Source organism: Loxodonta africana, chromosome 3 (genome assembly GCF_030014295.1).
Source record: "Loxodonta africana isolate mLoxAfr1 chromosome 3, mLoxAfr1.hap2, whole genome shotgun sequence".
In the NCBI taxonomy this organism is placed as follows: domain Eukaryota; kingdom Metazoa; phylum Chordata; class Mammalia; order Proboscidea; family Elephantidae; genus Loxodonta; species Loxodonta africana.
In genome coordinates this window covers 152,980,070-153,003,138 of record NC_087344.1, presented here as the reverse complement: position 1 = coordinate 153,003,138, position 23,069 = coordinate 152,980,070, and the positions used below count along the sequence as shown (strand labels likewise).

At 48.3% G+C, this 23,069-nt stretch overlaps 1 protein-coding gene across 1 annotated transcript; it reads right to left on the bottom strand.

Annotated features, from left to right (window-relative positions):
- Positions 1-436: 436 nt before the first annotated feature.
- ITGA10 (integrin subunit alpha 10) lies at positions 437-23,033 on the bottom strand. Its single transcript, XM_023541033.2, is given in 34 exon segments — positions 437-2,985; positions 3,282-3,395; positions 3,687-3,782; positions 5,020-5,133; positions 5,277-5,357; positions 5,615-5,728; positions 5,907-5,991; positions 6,397-6,486; positions 6,604-6,680; positions 6,830-6,922; positions 7,102-7,243; positions 7,397-7,482; positions 7,703-7,816; positions 8,767-8,909; positions 9,005-9,171; positions 9,856-9,986; positions 10,280-10,483; positions 10,605-10,748; positions 10,969-11,117; positions 11,326-11,470; positions 11,698-11,771; positions 11,884-12,049; positions 12,261-12,411; positions 13,094-13,242; positions 13,420-13,547; positions 14,233-14,347; positions 14,578-14,669; positions 14,876-14,939; positions 14,942-14,985; positions 15,179-15,290; positions 18,661-18,883; positions 21,313-21,514; positions 21,910-22,025; positions 22,957-23,033. Coding segments are annotated over 34 exon segments (4,047 nt in total). The 5' UTR covers positions 23,013-23,033; the 3' UTR covers positions 437-2,919.
- Between the last annotated feature and the right edge of the window lie 36 nt (positions 23,034-23,069).

Genomic DNA, 23,069 nt, shown 5'->3' with positions numbered 1-23,069 from the left:
GAGTTAAACCCAAGTCGGTCTTCACTCTTAACCACTGTACCACACAGCCTTTTATTGTTATCTGAGGCTAAGGGAAGTTATGATTCACCCAAGGCCATGTAACTAATAAACAGCAGACCTGGGATTTCAGTCTAGGCCTCTGCACTTCCCAAACCCACTGCAATGCAGCGAATTACTTAATATGGCCCTTTTTTTTTTTTTTTTTATAGCCATAGTTTTTGTAACTCCCACCAAAAACTGGGTGGGACTATGCAATTGATGTGCTTGTGGCTCACCAAGGGGATCAGATAGCCTGTTAATAATGTATGTAAGGTACATGACACCCTTGTGGGGGTGGGACCATGCAAATAAAGTGTATGGAACCCTAATGAGGGGATTAGTCAGTTTTGCTAACCCATGAGGCTTCCAAGAGATGGGAAGTGAGGATTTTAACACCACCAAGAAAGAGCCAGGAGTAGAGTGCATACTTTGGACCCGGGATCCCTGCACTGAGAACCTCCTAGATCCAGGAGACAAAGAGAGGAGCTGTAACATGGAAGACAGTGAGAGATTATGGCGCGAGATGGCAAGAATTAAGAGAGACCAGCAAAAGAAGGGCTTCCCAGCCCACGAAGTGAGAATGGTGACCAACTTTGGGCACAAGGCTCACTGGCAGAGTGGGGTGCCTCCAGGCACTTATCAGCAGAGCTAAAAGAGCTTTACAACACTTGCCTGAGCAGAGCAAAGTCTGGGCTGAGGGGCTGAGGGGCTGAGAGGCTAAAGGGCCAGAGAAAGGCCCGTCTGTGGACATAGCTGAGAAGAGCCTGCCCTGATTAAAGAACTATATCCTCAGTGTTCTTGAACCTGAACTGTAACCTGTTATTTCCCTAGTAAACCCTGTAACTATGAGTATTATCTGTGAGTTCTATGTGGCCACTGCAATGAATTATCAAACACAGACGAGAAGTAGAAAGTGCTGTGGGAGGGACGATTGGTGTCAGAACTGGTAAAGATGGCAGAGAGAGGAGGTTTGTCTGACCTCTGTCTCATAGGAATCAGCCTTGGGCTGTTGATCTTGATTCTCCCTCTCCCTTGTGAACTTAGAAGAGGTCAGACGTCGCCGCCACACCATTTTTACACCCACACAGTTTATACTTTGTGGTCACTTAAGTACGTGGGGATTGCAGGAGGCTGGAGCACATCTGCAGTGGGGGTCACAGAAAACATTTCAAATATTTCATAACTTTGCCTTCAAGGATTCCACTGTACAAGGTCTCAGGCAAACTAAGAATCTACCACTCACTGTTCCTGAGCAATCCATGTCCTTCCTATATAACTCAAATAGAGCCAGAAGTCATTTGACACTGAACTTTATTTATTTTGACCATCTGATATACTGTCTGCCCTGCTAGGAAACACAGACAATGCCCAGGAGGGTGGCTCTCTGCAGAAGGCCAGGGACAAGCCAAAACACACATTGTGGCCAGGCCTCAGGACAGCCACTGAGAACAGGTTTTATGGCTGCAAGTCAACTGTCCAGTCAGGTCTCCTGTCTTCCCGTCTCTAAACGGCTGCTGATTCTTCAAATGGCTGCCAGGGCTGCACTCTGAAGACTAATAAATGACTTTGTATCCAAAGTCTTGATTCCAAAGAAATATATTACTCAGTTGTTGATGAGAATCCAATTCTCTTTACTGGCCATGACCAAACAGTGGGCCTGAGAGATGGGGGGAGTTCAGAGACAGAAATTAACTTGAGAATTTCCAGTAAACATCGTTCAAGGGCTGGCAAAAGGATTCCACCAGAGAAGCCCTACAAGATGTGGTGTAACTGCGGTTGTCTCAGAAATGTTTTCCAAGGAGCAATTTTGTGCTACACAACCAATACTGAGCAAGTAAGGACTTGCTCCCCAGAGACCTCACGCTGCTCACTTCGGCTTCTTCCTTAATTCAGACCCCACTTGTTCAGACTGCCCGGGGCTGCTGCTTCCCAAAGCTGGTAAGGCAATAGGGTTTCCCACTATCAATCAACAGTCCTCTACCCTATCTCTGGTTTCTGTAAGGAGGCCCTCAAGGAAGGCTTATGGGTGGGGAAGGTCTGAGAAAGGTGGAGAAAACATTGCCGGGGGTATCCAATCTTCTCTGCTATTCCAGCTGTAGCCACCTGGGGGCCCCTGGCTCCAGAAAATCAGGCACCAGGCCCTGGCTTTGCTCCCAGGCAAGGCTGCTGGTTGGGAAGGCCAGGGAGCCTGGGGGCAGCTCTGTTTCACCAGCACCTGAGGGCGGGCGAATGCACAAAGGCTCAGGTTTCAGGGGATGCCAGTTGCCTGTCTAAAGGCTTCTCTGTTCCTTAAAATTGTACAGAATGTCTCTTGTGGCTTTTCTGCCTCCCTCCTTTTTTCCTGTTGACTCTCCCATCTGGCTCACTGAATCACCAGACTCCACAGGAAAGCAGCAGATGTTGACTTTACTTCTTTCAGGCCAATGTCAGCTCCCTCCTGCAGAGTGAGGGCAGGCAGGAAGGTGAGAGGGCGGGGACTGGAGGAGGATACCCTCAATCCTTTCCAAATTGTGAGGGAGGACAGAGAGGAAATCTCAAAGGAGTCAGAGACCTAGGCAAAAACTTCTTGATTCCCAGGGGTGGGGGAAAACAAGGCCCCAAACAAAGGTTTAAATATTGGCTGTGGAACCCAGGATCATGAGGAGGAGGGAAGCACAGGGTGGGAGTGCTGTTACTTTTGGTGCCAGCCCTTACTGGCAGAGGGTAAGACTCATCTCTTGCCAACAGCATCCTCAGGACTGAAAAGTCAGGCCAGGCTGCAGGTTCGGAGAGAGGGACCAGAGGCTCCTTCTTGTCCTGTCTGGGCCCCCAAAGCTCCACTCTTCTGCAAGTCTTTTGGAGAAGCTGCCAGAGAGGGCTTTCTAGAGCCTTCTTCTACATTCATTGCTCCAACTTCTCTTCTCTTTTCTCTTCTTCGGGGATTTTCTTACGGGCAAAGAAGCCAAGCTGTAGAGGAAGAGATAAGAGTCATCACCAAATGTCCTGACTGGGGACCTTGCCAACAGCCTTTAGACTTATCTGAAGTCTGCACTTTGTTGTGCTTCCAAAAATGGGTTTAAAATTTCTTTTTCTCAGCTTAGTGTAATTCAACCAACATTCATGGAGTACAGTAAAGGAGATTTAAGCATGATACCCACAACCTACTCAGCTGCCCAGCACTAATCCTGTTCTCCCTGCTATAATCAAGGATCCCTCAACTCATGAGCACAATGCTGCATCCTTACTACTATAGCAATGCTTACCTTCCAAAGGCAGAAGACAAGGAGGGCAAGCAGGAGCAGACCTCCCAGGATACTGCCAATGAGAATCCACAGGGAGATGAGGACAGGGTGGGTTTGAATCACCTCCAAGAGGCTCTGTATAGGGAGAAGAACTGCTTTTTATATACAGTTGTTAGTCCAGTTAGCCTCATCCCACAATATAGCAAGGCCAGACCCAAAACAGAAGAAATAATAGCCTTTTTCTGTTTAAAGGAAAGACACCGAAGCAAGAATGGAGGCTTTGGGACCCAAGCATCCTGGCTTATCACTTCTGACTCACCTACTGCTGCCTAATGTATACCTCTGCTCTGAAAAGGTACAGGGGTACCCTTTACTCCACCCCACCCTCACTGTTTTCACAGCTCTGCAAGTCAGCCCCAGCTCCACCTCGCTCCAACGGGAGGCTTCAGTCAGCTGTAGGACACTGCCCTCCTCAGTTCCCATCTCAAAGGTGCTGACCACTGTCAGAGACTTGAACTTGGCCTGTGGAACAAGTAGATGGGAAGGCATTTGAAGTGAGCCATCATCAGGTGGTGTGTTTCCTTGGAACCCTCAAGACCAGAAGAAAAGGTGGAAAAGAGAAGAATGGTAATAGATGGAAAAAACTCTGGCCCTGCTGTTTGCTCTGCCTGAAATGTATTCTACTCCCCTTTCCTTTGGGCTAAGTCTTACCCCTCCTTTAGTTAAGGTTTAGATGTCATCCCTTCTAGAAACTAGGCAAGTATTTCCTCCGAACCCCACGACCCTGGATCAGGTTATAATAGTCTGTTTAGTTCTCTATCTTTCACCACTGAACTCTAAGATCCTTGAGGGGAAGGACTGTGTCTTAATTTCTGTGACCCCAGTACCTAGTGCCTCGTGCAGTCTCAAGTACATAGCAGCTCCTCAATAAGTCTTTGTTGAAAGAATGAATAGACGGATGAAAAAAACAATACCAAGGAGGAATACAGAGAAAACCAGCTTTGGTGAGGGTGGTCTGCCAGATTTAACTTTTCTAAAACATACATCCCAGGGATCTTGAATTTTTCAAAGAAGGTGGTGTACAGAAAAACATAATACAAATGCATAGCACTAAATACATATAGGTTGTTATAATTAAGATGTCATTTCTCTACTCAGGAACTCACTTCTGACTAAGATCAATCACACCTCCCTAACTTTAGAGACCTTTTGTAATCTAGATCTCTCTGAACTATATAATCATTACTTCCCAATACAAACCCTGCATGTAATATCAATCATTTATCTATTCAATTAACAAAAATGTATTAGGCACCTACAATGAGTTAGGCATGGTGTTAAATGTTGGAGACATCTTCCTCAGTGCCTTTTACATAGGAGGCACTTACTTGATGGATTATTAATTGACTAAATTAGGGCATTCTGTAAATGTTAATGATGATTGACATAGCACTAAGGGATGGTAAATGGAGAAAAATACAAGGAAATTAACTAGCTCTTATTTTTTATTGAGTGTTTACCATATGCCCAGGTTGTTATCTTATTTATTCTTTACAACAACTGCATGAAGTAGGTATTATCATCCCCATTTTAGAGATGAGGAAATAAGAGCTTAGAGAAATCAAATAACTTGCTCAAGGTCAAACAGCTAATAAGAGGCAAAACTAGAACTTGAACACAGGTCTGTCTACCCCCAAAGCCTATGCTAAAGTTCCAGATAAGAGCAGAAGGGAAGAGTTGTAGAAAGGGAAGGGCTTACTCTCCGGAAAAATTCATTGTGAACCAGCCTCAGTAGTCCAATGGAGATTTCAGTTCCCTTCGCTAGCCGTCCAAGGTGACACCTCACGACCTGACACCGGGTATTGCTCTCATTCTACCAGGAAAGAGAGAGAAATCAGGACTCTGGGCTAGAAAGATTCCCTGTCTGGGCCCCACTCCCCTGTCTCAAGGCTCCCCCGACTCTACTGCCCCCCACCCCACATGCCTACTCTGGACTCTTCTTCTTGTGATGCATACCAGTCTACTTGTGTGCTGAAGCTCCTCTGGGTCCACAGGGGCTTGTGGGGGCTCAGTCAGGTTCTGCACTGTGCAGCTTGCCTAAAGGAAAAGCCAACTTAAGTGACCCTCCTGATGGTGAGAGGCCAGCTACCCCAGCCTGGGCAGGAACATACCACCCACATTCTTGTAGCTCTTCCCTGGATAATTTCTTTCTTTCTTCTCAAAGAGCCACATACGTAAAAAGAGAGTCCCCCAGGGACCCAGCAGATAGGAAGCTCTCATATGTGGGAGTCCAGCTTCAATAAGTCTACCAGCTCAAGGTGGCAGGGTCCCACACACCCCTAGCCCAGATTTACATTGTTGGTGATGACTTGAGACAATGACAGGAAGTAATTGCCCCCATGGGCCACAGCGGGAAGGAGGGCTGAGATGATGAGGCCACTGACCACATAGCAGCCGAGGTTCTGCACCTAAGAGGGGGGATTGGAAATGGGAGGAGGTGGGAGTCAAAAGAGGACTCTTCCTCATCTGTCCCCTTCTACCCTAGATATCACTGAGATTCGAAAGACACTCTCACCATCCTTTTTCCACACAGCTCTTGTTCCTCCCCCTCCCCTGTTCATGCCAAGCTCCCCTCCAGCTTCTCACCCTAAGAGTGGTTTTGAATTCGGGGCCAGAACCCACTGGAAGGGTCCCATATGGGTGAACCTCATACCGGTGCAGGGTGGACTCACTGTGTGGACACCAAGTCAAGAAGTACGAGGTCACAATCATGACACAGACACAGGGGCACATGATCAGCACACAGACATGGATTCAGGGAAGGCAGGACCAGCTCATGGATAAGCAGGTGGGGCACATGGAGTAGGACATGAACATGGACTTGATGTAAACTTCATGGCCATACCCTATACCCCCCACCCCCAGCTCCAATCCTTTGATACTGGACAGCACCCTATTCCTAAGGAAAGTAAGATGCTTAAAAGGTTCAGCCTGAGGGGCATTGAGGACAAAGAAATGGAGCAGCCCCAAGCATTTGGGGTTCTGGGAATACTACAGCACGTGGAGGGAGAAGGAGGAAACATAAAGGTATGAGTCTGGGGTACAAACTGCGTCCGAGCTGGGAGCTGGGCCATACCTAGAGAACAGGAGGTGAGGCTCATACTGGATGTAGACTGAGGCCTGGGCTGTATTATCTTGAAGGGTCCCATCTGTCTCCAGGCTATTGCTGTAGGGTCAGGGTGAGAGGCTCACATCTCAGCCCCTCCTCAGATACCCCTCTCTGGTAGTAGAGGAGTCAAAGCTCTATAGGAGACGGCTGGGAAGAAGTTCCCTTTGTTCTCACCTGGTGGCGATCAGCCTCACGAGGACCTGGCTCAGGAGGGCAGAACAGCTAAACTCAAACTCTAGCAGAAAGGTCACCTGGAGGCAGGGGACATGGGGTCATGGTAGGTTCCTCCTCAAGGGGCAACTACAGAGGAACAGGAGCTCTGTGCGCTTCCTTCCCTAAATTTCCCAGGCCCAGCCCCTGTTCTCCCAGAGCTCCTTTCTCATCCTGGATCCTAACTCACCTTGGCTCCACTCTGGAAGACAGGGTGCCCCACGCTGCAAAGCTGGGCATGAGAGGAAGGGGCTGCACATTCCACCTTCACTGGGCTGTCCCTCTGAGGACAGAGGAATAGGGGTGGAGGCCGGAGCTGGGGCTGTGTTGTCAGCGAGCTCCACTACCCCCAGTCTCCAAACACTGAGCCTTTCTCCAGAGGACCTCAGGACCAAGGCCAATACCCCAATCTTCTTCCTCCTCCTTTCTCCCCTCCACCCAAACCCCCTCCCCCAAGGGCACCTGAGGAGTAAGGCTAGCCAGGTGGAGGTTTCTGGAAAAACTGAGACTCAGACTAGTGTTGTAGGCGTTTTCCTTCCTGTTCTCCAGAGTTGCTGACACTAGCACTTTCCGTCGGCCACCTCGAACCACAAACGGGGCCTTCCTAGGAGTGGTGGAGAAGGGAGAGCCCAGGAGTTGAAGGGGTGCCAAAAGCTTCACTTCTATTATTGTGGGTGAGAGACAATCCCCCAGCTCCCTTCAAGTCCCTTCTGATGTGCCTCAGGTCACCCTGGTTGGCCATTCATGTCTATCCCACCTGGAGCCTCTGATGTCCATATTAGCTCGAAGTACCAGGTCTGTGACACATTCATTGTCAGGGCCGCAATCCTTCGAGAAGGGGACCTGGAGAAGAGAGAAGGGGCTGAAGGCTAAGAGGAAAGCAAAGGAAAAAGGAATAGAAGTAGAGAAAAAAGTAAAGAGAAAAAGTAGGTATACTTTGATTAGAGGGGTCCTGGGTCAGGTTTCACTGAGATCTCATGTCCCCTCCCTCTCCTTTCTCTTGAATTCACTGGGAAGGGCAGGGCTGGGACCCAGGGGCAGGGTAGGGCTTGGCACTGCTGACCAGCTTTCGTATAGAGGTGGGTGAGCCCTCATCCAGCACAGGCCCTGGCTTTGTGGTGTTGTCCAAGGCAAAGGTCACAGTCAAGGCCACTGGTCGAAGATAATCCGATGCATCCTGAAAGAAACCAGAGTCAAGGGTCATGGGGAGCCAGGATCAGGGCTACATCCCAGGGTCCTGCTGGGTATGTCAATTATATTGTTATTGTTGTTAGGTGCCTTGAGTCTGTTCCAACTCATAGCAACCCTATAGGACAGAGCAGAACTGCCCTACAGGGCTTCCAAGGAGTGGCTGGTGGATTTGAACTGCCAACCTTTTGGTTAGCACTCGAGCTCTTAACAACTACACCACTAGGGCCCCAGTGATAACTTTAAAAAAACCAAAGCCAAAGAGTTGATTCCAACGCATAGTGACCTTACAGGACAGAGTAGGACTGCCCCATAGGGTTTCCAAGGAGTGGGCTAGTGGGTTTAAACTGCTGACCTTTTGGTTAGCAGTCGAACACTTAAGCCACTGTGCCATCAGGGCTCCAATGATAACTATATTAAAAAAAAAACAACTCATTGTCATCAGATTGATTCCGATGTATAGCGACCCTATAGGACAGGGTAGAACTGCCTCATAGGGTTTCCAAGGAGCGCCTGGTGGATTCAAACTGCCGACCTTTTGTTTAGCAGTGATAGCTCTGAACCACTACACCACCAGGGTTTCCCAAATGGTAACTATAGTAATCATTTATTGAGCACTTTCTAGGTGCTGGGCACTGTGCTAAGATTTTATCGATACTATTAAATGTAATTCTTATGCAATTCCTACGAGGTAGTTATTATCATTACCCCTTTTGCAGACAAAGAAACTGAGGTCTGAAGGCTCAGTGGCTTGCCAGAGTTCATAGCTGATAAATGGCAGAGCTAGGAGTCGCAACCAGATCAGCCTGACTCCAAAGTTGAACTCCCACATTTTTCTTGCTTAAGCTTTCGTGCTGACCCAGCTGACATTCCTCCTCTGCCTGAGCCTTCCCCTCACTCCCAGGCCCCGCAGCAAAGTAGTTCCCAGCCCATTCTCACCAGTACATGGAAGTGCAGCTGCTCACAAGTGACATTCCCCACACTGAGCCGGAGCCTCCGAGGGGACATCCTCTGGCCAGTACCATCAAATGCTGCACGTGCCCCAGCCGTCCACTCATCCAGTGATGCTGTGAACCGCATATCTAAATGGGGGAGGCCAGGTGATGGTGTAGAGGGGTCCAGAGACCAACGTGAGCAAAGGCTATTGGGTTGGCCAGGATGCACCATAGTCACTCACAGAATTGACGAGTCCAGCGGCCAGGAGTGTGGGAGGTTACTTGGAAGCAAAGATCCGCGGTCAGGCAGGCTGCCTCCTGGCCACGTCGCCTGCAGTTCCGCTGAACCACACTGATGGCAGGTGGGGTCACAGTCAGTGAAGGGGTCAAGTGGATGATAGGTCGGGAGCTGGGGATGGGGTGGGAAAGAAATTTCTGGCAGTAGGAGGTAAACCGTTTGAGAAGGGCAACCCCAGTGTTCCGCTTCCCATAGTCAAAGGAAAGAATGATGCTATCCCCACCTTAACCTCCACCATAGGGGCTAGATGCACACGTATCATTCTCCCCTGTATCTCCTGATAGAATATGATCACTAGCATTTAATAAGCTCTTAACCAATGCACTTCATGTACAGCCACCACCTGTCTGTCAGTGGAGGCTTGGGTGTTGCTATAGTGCTAAACAGGTCTCAGCAGAGCTTCCAGACTATGATAGACTAGGAAGAAAAGCCTGGTGATCTACTTCTGAAAATCAGCCAGCAAAAACCCTATGAATCACAACAGCTCAGTTGCCAACCAATCACAACATTTAGTTCCGTTGTGCATGGGTCGCCACAAGTGGGGCCAACTCAACAGCAGCTAACAACAATATGTACAGGATACTGCGTTAAGATCTTTACATAGACTGTTTCATTTAATGCTCGCAACAAGCCTCTAAGGTAGATGCTATTATTATTCCCATTATAAACTAGGAAACGGAGGCTCAGGGAGCTTAAATTGACAAAATAATCCCAATCTAAGTCCGTCATTCCAAAGCCCTTGCTTTTAGCAGCTCTGCTATGCTGTCCGTTGCTACCTCAGCTGGGACCCCTCACCTGAGCAGGATGGCTGCCCCCTGGGCACCCACAGCAACATCTACCAAATCATCTCCATCCAGATCTAGCCGGCCATCCACACTTCTGCCAAAATAGCTGAGGGCCTGTGGCATGGAGACAGCAGCAATCCGCTGAAAGGAAGAAAAGGAAGACTGAGGCAGGGACTCACACACCTGGCTTCCCAGGCCTCCCACCTGGCTCTCTCTAATCCTCTCATCAGTCATGGGAATAAGAGAAACTTACCTGTGTATAGGGGTTTCTAGCTCAGCAACCTGTATCCTATCCCACCTTCTCACCTTTTTGCCTAGTGATTAAAGTACTTGCCCAGTTTGGGTCTCAAGCCAAGGGAACTTTTGATAGACAAGAACACTCTTCCCCTCCCCTTCCTACCACCATGCCCCTGCCTCATCTGGGCACTCCTGACCTGTGCAGGATGGGACCTGACTCCACTCTGGGTCCCATGATACAGGTACAGTGCACCCCGGTGTCCATCCTCCAGGGGCGCCCCCACAGCCACATCAGCGAAGCCATCTTGGTTCAGGTCAGGAAGGGCACTCATGGCAAAGCCAAACCGAGCATCCTGAGGGGGTTCTGGCTGAAGTTTCCCCCGGAGCATCAGTAAGGGCTGCTGGTGGAGGTGAGAAGACAGAAGATGCTGATCTGACAGTCCTCTCAGCCGGCCCTCAAATGTCTGTGCTTTTTCTCCCTCTACCCTCCCACAAGTCCTAGGGAGTCCTAGAAAGCCTCACCTGGCCCACCAGATACACATAAACACGTCCTGTCTCCTTGTTCAGGGGTCCCAGGAACATGGGGGCAGCAACAAGTAAGACATCAGTTGTTCCATCTCCATCTGTATCCAATGGGCAGAGCTCACTACCAAAGTATGAGCCGATCTGGGGAGTGGAGGGCCATGGTGAGCCCAGAGAAAAGGTGGTGGACTTGGTGGGAAGCACTCACCAGCCTGCCAGTCTGGTCCTCACACTACTGACAGGCTCTGCCAACTACAATTCAGCGCAGACTTCTCAGGCCCCTCTCTTGCCCCTTCACTCTCTTCTCCCACCTCCTGGAGGTCCCCCAGGGATCCAAGGGTCCCACCCTCCCTAGAATCCTTACCTGCTCCCCCTGGAGGCTCTGGGCGACCCTCACAGCCCCATCTTTCTTAAGCTGGAAAGCGATGACCTTTCCTCGATGTTTAAATCGAGGAGCCCCTGAGATAAACAGGCGGCGTCCACCTTGCAAGAGCATGGAGGAAACAGAGTAACCTGGAAGTGGGTGAGGAGTTAGGGGTGAAAATGAAAGAAGATGGAGTCAGAGTCGGGGGGGCCTCCCTAAAGGCACTGGAGGAGGTCCAGTGAAAGAAACAAGGCAGCGAGAAGCAGGAATTGCACAAGTAAAGAGGGAGTACTTCATACCCCCACTGAGGAAGTACCCCCTCCAACCACCAGTTCTCTGCAATTCTTTGCTACTCACCGAGGTAGGCTGCATGGTTCTGCAACGCAGGGGGGAATTCATCTTCCAGGGCCGTTCGTGGGGGGAAAAGGTGGTGACCTTTTTCAACCCATAGCACTGAGCCCCCCCAGTCATAGGCCCCCACCATCCCAAAGAGAATCCCATCCTGTGGGGGAGAACCAGATGTGGTCACTGAGAAGACAGTGGGGAATGAAGAGAAAAAACTCCAGGAGTGAGAGGGTCGCTGAGGGTATGCTGGGGTCAGTTGGAAAGGCAGGGGAGGTGGTTAAAGGAAGAATTTGGAAGGGCCCTAGGGCTGAGGTTGTCTGGTTCAGAGGTTGGAAGGAGTCATGAAGGGGTCAGAGGTCGGGAAGCATCATGGAGGGGTCCAACCTTCAGCCGATGAGTGGAGAAACCAATCTGAGACATTTCCAGCCCAAAGGAGCTTTCATTCTCTCCATGGGACCCTTGGGCATGAGAAAATATCAAAGCAGTATCAGGGAGAACAGTTCTTCCTTTGACCTACTGAATTCACTCCAGAACTCCCCGTCCTGTCCTGTTTCTCCAGGATATAATTACCCTCAAGGCCAAAAATCCGGTCTCCTAGTGCATCCACAATGTCAGTTAGTGCAGCCTCATCTGTGACATTGAAGAAAAATCGCTCATCTGGATCACTGGCGATAGTTCGGATTTCCTGCAGGAAAGAGCTGGGATCTCGCTGCCGCCGGAGGTAGTGACCGAGGACCTGGGATCGGGAGACCAAGGTGAGATCTGTTAGCAGTAGAATGAAGTGTCAGAGCTGGTATAGTTCATAGTCAGCTAAAGCGAAGTGAGGGTAACATACATGGCTGAAGTCTGGGAAGAAGTTGTTGATACCCCTGTTTTCCTCAGGTTCCCACTCCTCAATGTCTTCCCCTTACCCCAGCAAATCCTTCTGAATCCAAGATGATTCTCACCGCAATCCCATAGCGTGTCACTCTTCCAGCCTCACAGGCTTTCAGTGCTTCGGGAAGCTCCTCCCCATCGTGTGATTCTCCATCAGTGACAACCACTAGTAGCCTGGCTGCCTCTGGTCGCCCCCCACGGGACTGACTGAACCCTTCTGTACTAAGAAGACAGAGAAAGGAGTGACGTGTGGTCAGATGTATACGGACATACACACAGGACTTAAGAACACTCTCAGCAGTTGACTGAGGTCGGGCACCTTGCCTTTTTGTCCATCCTCCTGACATCATTTAGCATGGAGACTGGCACACAGTAAGAGCTCAAATGCTTGAATGTCATAAAATACATAAAACAGCATATTATCAATGCAAATAAGTAAAAAATTCATTTATTCAATGATTCACTAAATAAATATTCCATTTGGGAGAACAAATATTAAGAGAACATAGATAAGAAGAATGGTCAGGTCAGACAAGACTTCTCTGACCTGACCATTCTTCCTTTATTCCCAGAGATAAGTTTTGGCTCATGTTCGGAAAGTGGGCTAGGATGCGAGTCAGTGGAGAATCTGAGGGTCAGCATCAAGGTTGGAGTGCAGGGAGAGAAAGAGAAAGTTCTGTCTGGGGAGATAAATAAGACAGAGACATGGAGAGACACAGACGTAGACACTTCATGAAAGTGCAACGATAGGTAGTGCAATGGCAGTTCAACTTAGCCTTATGCCACCAGCCACTATTACGCGTACAAAAATAAGCATGCAAAACACACCGCGCTCTAAATCTTCCCCCAGTACATCGAGGCCTCAACACTCAGGCCTGCCACGCTCCCCTTCACAATGCCTTACCAGGCCACCATTATTGCTTGGGCAGTCTTTGTTTCTCGGCCCTCCCTTCGACTCAGGTTCCTTGCTGCTCTCACCACTTCTTCCTTGGTTCGGAAATCTCCCAGGGACCACTCATGTACAGTGCTCTCCCCATACTGTACCAGTCCCACCTGAGAATAAAGTATTTGCTCAAATGGAATGTGTTTATGTATGGTAGAAGGTGGGAGAAAGTACACGAAAGAGGGGAACTGAACAACTGGATACTACTGAAGATACCACCTACATTATCTCCTCTCTTCTGTCTCTTGCTCCCACCTTCCAAGCCCCTCCATACTGCCTTCTCTTACCTGTATCTGCTCCGGGTCAATAAACAGTCTCCTGACCAGTCTTCGTAGGAAAGTCTGAACCTCAGACCAAGGGTAGATGCTGTTGGAGCCATCCAAGACGATGACAACATCCATGTATGTGGGGCAGCCTAGGAGAAGGGGTACAGGGAAGGGGAAAAGAAGTGTAGAAGGGTACTGGGTGTGAGGATAGCAAAGGAAAAGTATCACATTCAATTCAAACATTAATTGAGCAAAGACGGCACTGTGCCAGGCTCTGGGTACATGCAGAAATAAAGGAAAGAGGAGGCCGGCGTATATACGATTACGAAAAAACAAAGCAGAGGAATTAAGTCCTATATAGAAACACAGGACTGCTCTGTGCTGTGGAAGAACAAAAGAGGGTCAGTTCTGGTGGTGGACAATCAAGGGAAGCAGCAACTGATAAGATATTGAAGGGCAAGATCCCTGAGGGGTTGAGAATATAAGGAAAGGTATTTGTGTAGAAAGTACTTCAAAAACGAAGGGAGACAGAGGTACGAAAACAGATGACACAGTGGTAGTTAGGTGAATGCAGTGGTCAAAGCACAGGGTGTGTGGACAGATACAGTGAGCGCTGAGTTTTTGAAGTTGGTTGGATCAGGTCACAGAGCTTTGACAGCCCGGTAAGGAGTCTGAATGCTGTTAGGAAACATGGAACTTTTGCAGGACACATTAGGTAGTAATGAGGATAGCCATGCAGGCCTTCTCTCAGGCTCCGTGTCCTTTTGTCTCATCTTTTTCCCACCCTGCATCCCTTCCCAGGGACTGAGTCCTCAGGCCCTTCCTCTGACTCACGTTGGGCTGTGGGTGCCAGGCTCCCCTGGGGCCTGAACGAATCATCTACACGGGCACATATCCCAGAACTGAAGACAGAGGAGCCACAAGCACGAGACCAGAGAGGAGCGCAGGCCTAGGGGTGGGTGGGGGAAAGCGTTACTCCCAGGCTTGGGAGGGCACCCTCAGAGCAGGCTTCCAACTAAAGGAGGCACTAAGACCACTCCCTGAGATTCCTTCCCTTGCTTTCTAGGGTTTTTAACTCCTTGACTACCCCCACCCTCATAGATCAGTTTCCCTTACCACAACTTCTCTTTGGTCTGCCAGGAACCTTTAGATCCCACCACCACCCTTTCCTTAGCTCACCATGAATCCCCCAACACCATCAGTCTCTAGTAGAGACATCCCCAGGTGCATGTTCACAGCAGGATGAGATGAATTTCCCAGTGGATAGTCACCTGGTTGGGGGTGGGAAGAGAATGAGATCAGAGGGTCAAGGCTGGGGATGCTTAAGGTCAGGATGATTATGGAAGAGGACGAGAAGGGGTTAGAGATAGGGAGGGGGTACAGGCTATGGGGGTGCAGAAACCAGGGCATAAGGGGTCAAAGCTACCAGGGTATTGAGGTCAGGAGTTAGGAATAGAAGAGTCAGGCATCTTCTTACCTAAGTGGCCCTTGGCACAAGGGGCATTGAGGGATCCCCCCACAGGGCAGCGATAAACATCCCCTCTCCGGTCACCTGAAGGCCCATCCCAGGGGGCACCCACCAGCATCCTGGGAGGAGGATGTGAATATAAGCATAGTGCAAGCATGACCCTTGAGGTAGGCCAGAGAGAAAGTGCATGGGTCTGGCATGTTGAAAGCCCCAGTCAACTCCAAAAGATCGGATGAGCTCAGACTCCCAACTATCTTGCCTCCCCTTTACCATCACAATCCCAATCCCATGCCTCTCCAGTTTTCCCCTCACCATCGCCGTCCACCCGCAACATGTTGTAAGACACTGTATCCAAATTCAGCCTCGGGTGGCCCTGGGAATAGGCGTGGGTGATGCACATCCAGGTTAAATGGGGAGCAGAGACCTGGGGGGCCAGGATCATAAGGTTAGCATGAAGCAGTATGAGAGGCCGATGAGAACCCAGAGACATAGCCAGAGAGAAGCAGTGATGAGCGCTGATCTCAGTCTGTCTGCCTGCTTCTGACTCATAAGCTCTCCTGGCTTCTGTCAATGTCATGTACTCAGAGCCCCAACCACAGATGATCCCCTTCCTGTGTTTGGATCCAGATGTCTAACCTGTGGCCCTCTGCCATGCAGATGCACAGCTGTGTTTCCACTCCTGTCCTGAAATCTCATTGACAGACATGTCTGGAGAGTCAGCTTACTCTTCCACATCATCCCTCCTACACATCCTCCTCCCCAAACTGAGGGACAAGAGGGAGAGGGCCTTTCTGCAGCCCCAGCACAACCATTCCTTTCAAATTCTCCCAAAACCAGGGCCACAGGGAGAACAAGAGAGGGCTAGGGACCTCTGTGTCTGAGTCTCTTCTTGTCTTTCCATCTCTTCTTGACTCCCAGTGTCACTGTCACACTCTCTCCAATGTTTCGGTCTCTGGTTGATCCCAGCCCTGGAAACCTCAGTGGTAATTAAGTGGGTGGGGCCGCTTGCCTGCCCACACACGTGGTTTGCCATCCTTCCTTGCCAAGAGTCCCACCGCCCCAAAATTTCCGACGACCCTCCTCCTTTCTAACTCACCCACCCTCCCAACTGCCCCTCTGCCGACCTCCATGACCTCCCCAACCCTTGGCCCCCTCTAAAGGGCCCTGTAATGTCCTGGCTGATTCTTCCCTCCCCGCTCCAACCACTTTAAACTCAGAGCTGGTATTTTAGGAAACAAAGATTACAGGGCACTGGTGAGGAAAAAATGCAGGCTTCTTGTCCCTCTCAGGGTTCTTTCCCCTACTGTCCTGCTCCTTCTATTCGCGCAATCCCACTTTCAGGCCACCCCACCACCAATGGCTATAGCTCTATCCCAAGCCATGCCCATTTTCAGAAAGATGTTTTGTACATGACCCTTTTTGCATGATACTGGCAAGGGCTGTATGACCAGGACTGTAGCTCAGTGGTTAGATAATCCCAGAGTTCTGACCACACCAGTTAGTCAGTTATGCCTCAGGCCCCAGAGACCACCAAGGGTAGGGGAAGTAGGGAGGGGGACAACAGCAATGACTAGCCACGTGGAAGGTCATGGGAATGTTTCTTTTCTCTTTACTCCTCCAGGGCTTAGGAAAAAGGTTTTAGGTAACTAGACACAAATCTTAAGAAGGACCCTGGCCAGTTTCAGCATCCTACAAGTCTCAATATCAAAGTAGTGATACGTGTGGGTGCAAGAGGGCAAATACGTATGTGCACACACGCATGAGAGCACAAGCATGTGTGCATATACACACACATATGCACACAGTCTATAGTAATGCAGAATCAGCGCTAACCTCCCACTTTAACTCCCAAAGAATTTCAACCCTAAACATCCTAATGCCAAACAATTCCATGTATCTTCCACTCCCATCAGAAGCCAAGAAGTTAAGCTCCCTCACCGGTCAGGAACATCAGGGGCAAGGACAGGTGAGGGATGAGGGGTAGCTCCATGCCTGGATGTTCTTCTGTCCGTATGAGAAGTCTTCTGTGCCTCTGTCCCTCTCCTTTTCTGTTTTCTTTACTTTCCCTCCCATCCTGCCCCCTCCCACTGGCAGCTAAAAATAAAGCTGGAAGGAATGGGAGGAGTGATGGTGGGGAACTGTGGGGAGCCCCAGACCAAGAGGAGGACTGAGTGCTTTCAGTCCATTTCTCTGCCTTGGTGCTGCCCCCTGGAGGCCTCATCTCAAAATACAAAGAGAACACATTTCTTGACCACTTAGGCTGTTTCTTTTTATCTTTTGTTGTTCCCAGTTCAATAATGATTTCCTTGGGTTTGGAATAGAAGATAGAAGTACGAGATAGATTATTTTTCTTTCACAACCTTATCTATCCCAACCTGGCATATGGAAAATGAAAGAACTGATAACAGTGATACCACATTCCCAGGGGAGTCCCTCCATGTGAAGCTACAGCCACAAACTAAGCCATACCAGCCCCATTCCACTTACTTCTATTTGTGGCACTTACTCTATGCTGCCTGGTGGCATTATAGCTTTAGGAGGGACTATAACATGGTGTGGGGTCGGTTTTGTGGACCCAGATTGCTTTACCATTAAACTCCATCTCCTCAACTATGCTGTAAAGTTCTTGAAATGGAACCATGGAGCTTCTTAGCACCTAGTATTGTGTCCTGCACATGGTAACTACTCAATAAAAAGTCTGTGGATGATGATGCTAGTGGCCAATCCCATGAAAAACCCAAACCATGGTGACAGAAATACGGGTCTCAGATAACCAGAACACAAATGTTGATGGGCAAACTGATCTTTAATTTGCTGGCCTGGAAGGCTTGCTCTCCATCTTGGGCATGGGCCACAGCTATTTACAGACTCTCTGTACAGTATTTACAGGAAGATACTAGACACAACATCATTCTGAGTAGGCAAAGAAAGGGTAAGAATAAGCTGGGGAACAAATCTTTGAAATCAAAGTAGAAGCAGAAATCTGTAGATGTGATTCAAGGGAAGGATAAGGGGCAAGTCATGAGGGAGTTTGGTGAAGTAGACGTGAGGGAAGAAGAGGAAGTATTAAATAACTCTTGGAACAGAGGTTGGGGGAGAGTCCACTAGGACTTAAAGTCTTAAAATTATGATTTGGAGTTTGAAGGTGGGAAAATCTACCAGAAGCCACCTCTGTGAGAAAAAGAAGGCAGTTAGAATCTTACAGACCAAACCTTCCAACACCCCTTCTTTTCCCCAAAAGGTAATGCTGCTGATTAAATTCCCAGGACAGGGGACTGAGAAGGTGAAAGAGAGAGACATATACACACAGAATCTTAAATACATTTAAGAGGGGAAAGTTAAAAAGAATCAAGGGAGACACAGACAATGTAATAAAGGAGGAAAAGAACAAAAGTTGAGGCAGATTTGGACATCAGACTCATCCAAACTGACTTCAGGAGTCACCTTTCCTCTCCTCACCTCATCAACCCCAAAGCTTCTCCCTCCACCCTCCTCATCGCTGGATCTGAACTTCAACCAATGGGTAGAGTTAGAACAAGGCTGGTACATCAGGGGTGATCTACGATGCCATCTCATCAGTTCAGGTCCCCTCCTTACCCTGCACCAGAATGTCAGGGCTTGAGTCGTAGCCACGGACAGATTAGGGTGAGAATAGACAGGATAGAGGACACGAGGCCACAAAACCCCACAATACCAGGGCCACAGCGCCAGAGGCCTAGTTTGTCCAGTGGAATAAAGAGATCACAAGCATTTCTGACCACATCCAGCAGAAGCGGGGGATGGCCTCGAAGAACCTGAGCTAGGAGCAGGATTTGCAGCCGAAACTTCAGAGCCAGTTGGGGCAGGCCTCCTCCTGGAGTCCCTGATAGCCCAGGACCCCCAGTTTCAATTCCTTCTGGGGCTCCTCCCCCGGAACCCTTCAGTCGCCGGCTACAAGCTGCAGACTCCTGTTCCATTAGTAGGCGAATCTCATAGGCATCTCGGCTCAAATTCATGATGAGGGAAAAGAGATAGTACCTGGGATACACAGGGCACAAGGGTCAGTAAGAACATGTACACTTACTTTAAACATCCCCACTTTAATGTTTTTTTTCCCCTTAGTGATGGAAGGGATTACACTGGAAACACTAAAAGTAAATGTTATTGCCCACCTTTAGAAATGTCCTCCCACCTTCCTGCAATTAACGAGCATCTATGTGTACCTTAAAATTCTGGCTTAAAATTAGTGAACATCATTTATTCTTCCAAGATAAACCTCAACTTTCACTTTCCACTTGGCAACATCCATCAACATGAGCTACAACAATGCAAACTTCTTTTTAAAGAACAAGCTTCAGTTGTTTCAGTGACTTAAGAGACATGACAGACCTAAATCTATTAGATTATAAATTCCTTAAAAACAATGTCTGTTTTTTTATTTTTAAATTTTTAATTCACTCAGAGCACTGACAACAGTATCTGCACTCAACAAACTGTCCTACCTCCGAAACATCTAGAGAACTCACATCTCTCTAGCTCACCCTACAACCACAGTCTAAGCCACCATCAATTCTCACCTAGACTACTTCTTTAGCCTTTTAACTGGTCTCTCTATGGCCAATCTTGCCCCCTAGGCAACAATCCAATCTCATATGGTAGTCGGCATAAATATAAATAACATAATAATTTCTCTTATAATTTTTCGTATCTTCCTATCACATTTACAATAAAACCTAGACACCACAGGCAGGTTTGCAGAGCTCAACAACATTTGGCCCTTGCCTACCTCTCTAACTTCATTTTGTACCATCCTTTCCCTTGATCACTATATTCCAAACACACTGGTTTCTTTCTATATTTTGATCCCATCAAGCTTGCTTCTGCCTTAGGACCTTTGCATTCCCTCTACCTGGAATGCTCTTCTCCTGAAATCTTCATATGGTTGGCTCTTTCTTGTTCTTCAGGTCTAGCTTAAATGCCACCTCTTTGAAGAGGCTTTCCCTAACACGCCAGTCTGAAGTAGCTAGCCATTTACCCTCTACCACATGATCCTATTTTACCTTCCTGCATAGCACTTACTATTATCTGGTATTTTTCTTATTTATTTATGTCTGTCTCCACCTGTTAGAATGTAGCCCCACAGGAGCAGGGAGTGTGTTTGTCTTTATCACTGTACCCCCAGTCTAGACCAGTGTCTGCCACATAGCGAGAGCTCAATAAATATTTGCAGAATAAAATTAATAAACCCGGCATATGGACTCTTCTTGGGAGTTGTTTCTCCATCTCACTCCAGCCAGCCTTAGCTCCAACTCTCATACCTGGTAAGTCATGTTATAGCTGTAGAGCAGTGAAAATACAAAGAAAATCAAGGTGGACATGGAGATGGGAACGGAATAAGATGCTAACATAATGAAAAATGCAATGAGAATCGTAGGGAGACAAAGAAATAAATACAGATGATGTGTAAACAGAAAATTTTACACCCAAAATATATTTCTCTCCACCTTCATTGAAAGCCACATCCCTAGTCCAAGTAAACATCATCTTTTGCCCATACTAGGCATCTCTTTCCCCACTGCAATCCATTTTCTACATTACAGCAAGAGAGATCTTCTTCAAACACAATTTGAATCTAGTCATGTCTCTGCTCAACACCTTTTAGTAACTTCCCACTGTGCTCAGGATTAAATTTAAGCAAAACAAAACAAACAAACAAAAAAATTTCATCATTCCTAAAACGCCCTGCACGATCTGGCCCCTATCTACCTCTCCAGTTTCGACTTAAGCCCTTTACTCAATAGTGCCCACCACACTAGCTTTCTATTTTTCTAATTTCTGAAATTTTTTTCTAGATTTACGGCCTTAGAACATATTATGTTCTCTGTTTATAAAGGTCTTCTCTGCTACTTTGCTTTGTCTAACTCCTACTTAGGCTACTGAGAAGAACTCAGTCAGAAGAACAAAGAGTTCTTCTGACCATTCAGTCTAAATTAGCTTCTCTTGTTATACTCTCATAATATCCTGTACTCTTCCATAAATATATCTGAGTGGTTATTTGTTTTAATATCTGACTCCTCCACTAGACTGTAAGTGAGAGTGTAAATGAGAGTAAGAACAATATCTGTTTGGCTCTTTGCTTTATCCTCTAGCCAGTAGTAAGCACCAAATAAATATTTCTTGGAATGAATGAATGAGTAGGAAGTGAGGTGAATCTGTGGTATAGATAGTAGAATCAAAGCAATGCAATATCTTCTCTTAGTCATTCATCACAGAAGATCATCTGTCTTCCACCTGCCCCCATTCACTATTCTCTAACAGGTTAAGATCTGAATGAATATATGAAGCCAAGTGATTGAGTAGACTTCTATACTCTGGAAAGACCCAGTGGAAGGGTCCTTCTTTCATAAAAGGCAAGCTAGGCAGTATGAAGAATGCAAAAAGTCTTGTAGTTGGAAAGGATATCAAACCTGAATGAACGCTGGGCCCACTTCTCCTGATCCACACGGGGAGCCAATCCAGACTTTCCAGCCCATAGGACATTATCACAGGCGAAGTACAAGGCTCTATTGAGGTGACTAACAGTGATGCAGAATCTCAGTACAACATCTGAGAGGTGCACAGCTCGTTTGGCTGACTCGAGGGCATTTGCTGAGTTACCCAGACGTAGAACTTGAGGATTAGCAAGGAAAAGCAAGGATTTAGAAGGAGAGGCAGACAGACAGCAAGATGCAGAGAAAGAGAGAAAGCAAGGGTGAAAGTGGAGCAAATGACAAAAACAAACAAAAAGAGCAGAAACGGTTTATTATTTTTTGCTTCAAATTTTAATTAATTTTTGTCCCAGTTTAATTTTCTCAAATTTGCCCTTATTCCCTCTGATCCTTCATTACTCCCTTACCCCCCGCCACAGTCTTATCTTGATAGGGAGGCAGGTGGAGGATAAATGTAGAGCCAAATGAGGGAGAAAAACTGGCATAAAAGGTGAAAAACAGAAGAAGGGACTAAGGGAGAAAAGCTGGGGATGGAGGATGTGTTGGGGTGACAAAAGGAAAGGCACAGCTACTTACGCTTTCTTCCAAGGCTCAAATGACCCTCCAATTGTTGAATCTGTTTCTGTAACTCAGGACTGGCCCCATGTTTCTGCAGTGCATGACCAAGAAGACAGCAAGCATACTGGGCAGCCCTGGAGGAGAGGACAGGCAAGATAAGCTGGAAATACCCCCTAACATTCTCCTCAAAAAATGTTCTCCAACAGGCAGATATGGACTTCCCCCTTTCCCAGTTCAAGACCATTCCCCTTCTCCTCTTCATGCCCATATCTCACCCTTTCTCCTGAGGGCCTGGGAAGGAAAGACATAAAGATAACAAAGAGTCTAAAGGTCACAGCCTTGTAGACCCTGTGGAGCAGTTCTACTCTGTACACATGGGTTCTGCATGAGCCAGAGTTCACTCCACCAAAGTTAACAACATAACATCAAAGGGGGTGAGGAGCACTGTTCAGAGCTGACAAAATAAGACACTGGACAATGATAAAACGAGAAAGGGAAAGTGAAGGCAGAGAAGGCTCTTCACAGGTACATCACTGTAAGCCTCTGTGTGATACGTTGAGGGTTGTGTGTGTGGTGGGAGTAGGGGCGATTGTTGCAGGGCAGTTTATTCTTCATAATAGATAAGCTAAGAGATTTCAAAGCCCTCGAGCTGAATGCACACCAGAAGACAGAGCGAAGGCAGAGGAGTTCCCATGTGACAGCAGAGGAAGGGGACGGGGAAGCTGGCAATGCCTCCTCAGCTCTGGGGACAGAGCCTGGGTTGCTGTCCGCCGCGGGGTTAACGCCCCTCATTCCACCACCGCCCAGCGAGGGAACTGTTGGCTCCGTGTGTGCACGGCAACCCTCAGCTGTCTCCCCACTGGCCCACTCGTGCCTCAATTTCCCCATCTTTCTCGTGAGCACAAACGAATCATCGCCTCACGGCCAGCTCAAATGTGAACCTCAAGGTCTGTTCGGGCCCCCGTAGCCGGAGCTGACCCCAACCGACACCCGTAGTCTGAACCGACCTCTCCTCGCGAGGGTCTTCCTCTGTCCACCCTCCCCCCACTCCTATTTGGGCCGCACCTACACAGCCGCTCCCGGGCCTGGCTCTGAGCGCTGAAGCGGACCCAGGCGTCCATGACAGCGGCAGCCCCGGCTCCACCGCCCCGCTCCCGCCCCACTTCCCGCCCCTAGTC